Source organism: Notolepis coatsorum (genome assembly GCF_963971535.1).
Source record: "Notolepis coatsorum genome assembly, chromosome: 1".
Taxonomy (NCBI): Eukaryota; Metazoa; Chordata; class Actinopteri; order Aulopiformes; family Paralepididae; genus Notolepis; species Notolepis coatsorum.
In genome coordinates, this window is record NC_140165.1 from 160,582,029 (window position 1) to 160,585,893 (window position 3,865).

The window sequence follows — 3,865 nt, forward strand, 5'->3', positions numbered from 1 at the left end:
AGTTTCACATGTATAATTTTCATTTTTCAAGGCTACTGTAAATCAACCGATTTTCATTCACTAGTGGCTGCAATATAGTGTGTGTGTGTGTGTGTGTGTGTGTGTGTGTCAAGTGTGTGTGTGTGTGTGCGTGCGCCGCGCGCGCGTGTGTATGTTTCTGTGCGTGCGCGCGCGTGTGTTTGCTATTGACATTTTATTGTTTCAATCACAAATGTTTTTCCTGATCTACTTTTTATTGTCAATATTCTAAGTTGCAACATAAATTTAGGACACTATGGGCTACTGCTACAGCACCGCCAGGATTAGCCCCTTTCGTGACTGTGATGCAAACCCTGTTGGCTTGCATCACATCACAGTCACGAAAGGGGCTACGCCAGGATCCTTATTGTGAAATCTGACCCCCAAACATACCTCCTCCGCCCGCCCTACTAGCCTCCAGTCCTGACATTATGTTCGGGTTTTCTTTTTACCCCTCCAAGATGGAGGCTCTAGGGGGCTACCCTACCAAGCCCTCGAACGCAAAAGCAAAAGGATTAACCGTTTTGCTAAGCATGACAATAGGAGTCGGATGTTTGTTTCTTCTACAGACCAAACTTGCCATGCCGAGAAAGTCAAAGGATTTTTATGCGTTCGAGGTCAAAGACGCAAAGGCGAGAACGGTTTCTTTGGAGCGATACCGTGGAAAAGTAAGTCCACATTTTGGGACAGTCAGTTTTAGTTTTAACCTGGAGGACTGCATCCAGATTAACCATAGTTGTTGGGCTACTAAGTGCGTGCGTTGTTGTTCAAATAGAAGTTGTTTCAGTGTTCTAAAAAAAAACTCTTCTGATTCTTCCACACAGGCGTCTTTAGTTGTAAACGTGGCGAGTCACAGCGAGAACACAGAGATGAACTACCGCTCGCTGCAAGAGCTCCACCGAGAGTTGGGGACGTCGCACTTCAATGTCCTGGCGTTTCCCTGCGGACAATTTGGGGACACGGAACAAGGGACCAGCCGCGACATTGAAGCGTTCGCCAAGTCAACTTATGGCATCACGTTCCCCATCTTCAGTAAAATCAAATTAATGGGCTCTGAAGCTAACCCTGCATTCAAATTTCTGACAGGTAATATAAAGGCTTATGTTTTATTCATCTCCTATGTTTCTTTATGATCGGAGGTTTATGCGGAAAATGGGACCGTCGGCAATGCCAAAAAGTCCATTGAGAATATTGATTGATTGACAACTTTAATTAACAGATTGCAGAATAGGTACAGTAGTAGTACAACTCAATATACACAATTGTTAAAGACTTTCGTCTTGTTTACATCAGGGTCCCCCATTTTTCAATTCATAATGACATTCATGACATACACAACATACAGATATACAGATATAAAAATCTAAACTACTCATCTAATCTAATCTAATCATGGCATTTATGACATACATGACATACCGATATTACAGTACTGTTACATTTGTGACATACAAGATATGCAAATATACAGTACTGTTAAAGAGAGATAACAGTAAATATATACATACGAGGGGTAGGGAAATGTACATTAGGGGGTAATATAATTAATGAAGTGCTACGTTTCAATATGATATTCTTTGGTTTGGGGTTGTAATGGATCACATCATGTAATGGGATTGCATTAATAATAGCCATTTCTCATTGACAATAAAGGTTGATAATGGTTGTAGACAAGTATATTATTATAGCATAGTAAGGCTATTACATTGAAATAAATTGTTCTTCTAAATGCATATTCTATAGATTTTATAGGCCTAACTGAAGGTAATAAGATACTGAGTTGGAGTAGGGCTACTTTACCGACCTACACTTTTAAACAGGATCTGACTGTAACGGATTTAAGTTTTCAACGTATAACCCACACAACCCCTGGCTATTTTGCAGAATCTGTGCAGAAAATCCCCAAGTGGAACTTCTGGAAGTTTCTAGTGAGTCCGGAGGGGAAAGTGGTTCGATTCTGGCGAGCTGACGAGCCCATGGAGAGCGTGCGTCAAGAGGTCATGGCGCTTGTGCGCGACATCATTATAAAGAGAAGAGGGGAGCTCTGACAGCCAATCAGGGGCTTAAGAGGACTGACTCGTCTGTCTCCCATCAATGATTTTGCTGGACTCTGACAATGAGGGGATGTATGACTTAATCAAGAGCCATGCGTGCATGTGTGTGTGTGCGTGCTGTGTGTGTGTGTGTGTGTGTGTGTGCGTGCTGTGTGTGTGTGTGTGTTTGCATGTGGACAATTGTCAGAGGACAATCGCCAATCAAGATCAGCATCCTAATGACCACTGGCTCAGAACTGTGAAGATCAGAATGCAGTGAAGGATCACTGAGCTCCGTAACTCCACCTTAACATGGAAATGATGATTAAAATTTTTTTTTCCATTACTGCAGGAACCATGTGCAGGACCTGTGCAGGAACCATGTGTTGTGTGTTTACATGTCAGACATCCCAGACCTGTATAGGAACCATGTGTGTGTCCTTGGTTTCTGACAGTTTATTTCGGACACAGCGAGTAAAATTACATATTTCCCTCCATCTCTTGTAACATCCTGATCTTTGTCGCCACCTTAACCTCAATCAGACTGGTTTAGTGCTCAGCAAATGTTGGAACAATAATTTTAATAATAAAATATTTTATTTCAATTCCATGGTGTTCAGAGATGACAAGCTCACAGTAGGCCTACAGTGTGAATATAAATGGTGTTGCAGCATGATGGTCCGGCCAGACGCCTTGATGTGGAAGTCTGTGTCGCTGCTGAAACAGGAACAGCCAGCTAAACACAGCACTGCCTCATCATGACACAGGAACACATTGGATATCAATACAAGGCATACTGTCAGGTGGTGACATTGTTCTTATAGCCGTTTCTTCAACAGTGGCTGGATTCACTTTTAAAGGAACACAGCAATGTTATGGGAAAAACCCAACAATTCAATCTTGGTTCAGTAAATTCTAAACAAAATAATTGCCTTTTCAGTTGTAGATTAGGTCAAAGAAAATTATGTTCACAGCAAACATCAATTTCCTGAATGGAAGCAGATATGGACCACTAGCTTAAAACTCCAGGAGAGGTGTTTTGGCCAACAGCTGGGCTAGTTGGTCCGTATCCACTTGCATTCATTTGTGCTAAGCTAAGCTAGCTTGCAGCCGGATAGCTCTCTACTGAACTCACAGAGAGGAAATTGGTATCTATCTTCTTGTCTGACTGGAGAAGATGGTGAGCACATTTCCTACAATGTTGGCCTGTTCCTTTAAAATCAAGAAAACCAGGTATGAATTCTTCTTGAGGAGGGAAATTGATGGTTGCTGAGAACATCGTTTTCTTTCACCTGATCTAACTGAAAAGGGAATTATTTTGTTTTGAATTGACTGGACTGACATTGAGTTTTTGTGTGGATTGTCATGGAAGTCAGAGAGCAGTAGCAGGTAAGCTGGCGAGCACAAATCAACATCCAGCTAACAAGACACTGCCTTCCAGCCATCCAAGAGGAGAGGTTAGGTTAAAGGGAAATGCCACCTATTTTAAGAATCCACATGTATTATTCCTGTGAAAAAAACATTTCTAATTGTCTAATGATATGGTTCTACGCGCCCATGGGTTTGTTTCTATACTGTGATTAGAGGAGTGGAAGTCCAACGTGAATGGCAAGGTAGCAGAGCAGTGTGAGCTGACAAAATGAATTAACATCAGCTAACATTACACTGCCTCCTCACCCGCCACAACTCCTCTTCGTCTTCTTCTTCTTCAACTCATCTGTTCCTGTGCAAGGGAACGGATGAGACGACACCGGTCTTGAGTTGAAGTGAGCAACTGTCATCACTGTGTGTAGGGTTAAAGGAACACGCCGACA

The 3,865-nt window shown here is 42.2% G+C and overlaps 1 protein-coding gene across 1 annotated transcript; it reads left to right on the top strand.

The window, feature by feature from the left end:
- The first annotated feature begins 452 nt into the window (after positions 1–452).
- gpx8 (glutathione peroxidase 8 (putative)) lies at positions 453–2,661 on the top strand. The gene is made up of 3 exons (XM_084325000.1): positions 453–686; positions 843–1,104; positions 1,903–2,661. The coding sequence occupies exons 1-3, from the start codon at positions 480–482 to the stop codon at positions 2,064–2,066; spliced, it is 633 nt and encodes a 210-aa protein (XP_084181126.1). The 5' UTR covers positions 453–479; the 3' UTR covers positions 2,067–2,661.
- Positions 2,662–3,865: the final 1,204 nt, after the last annotated feature.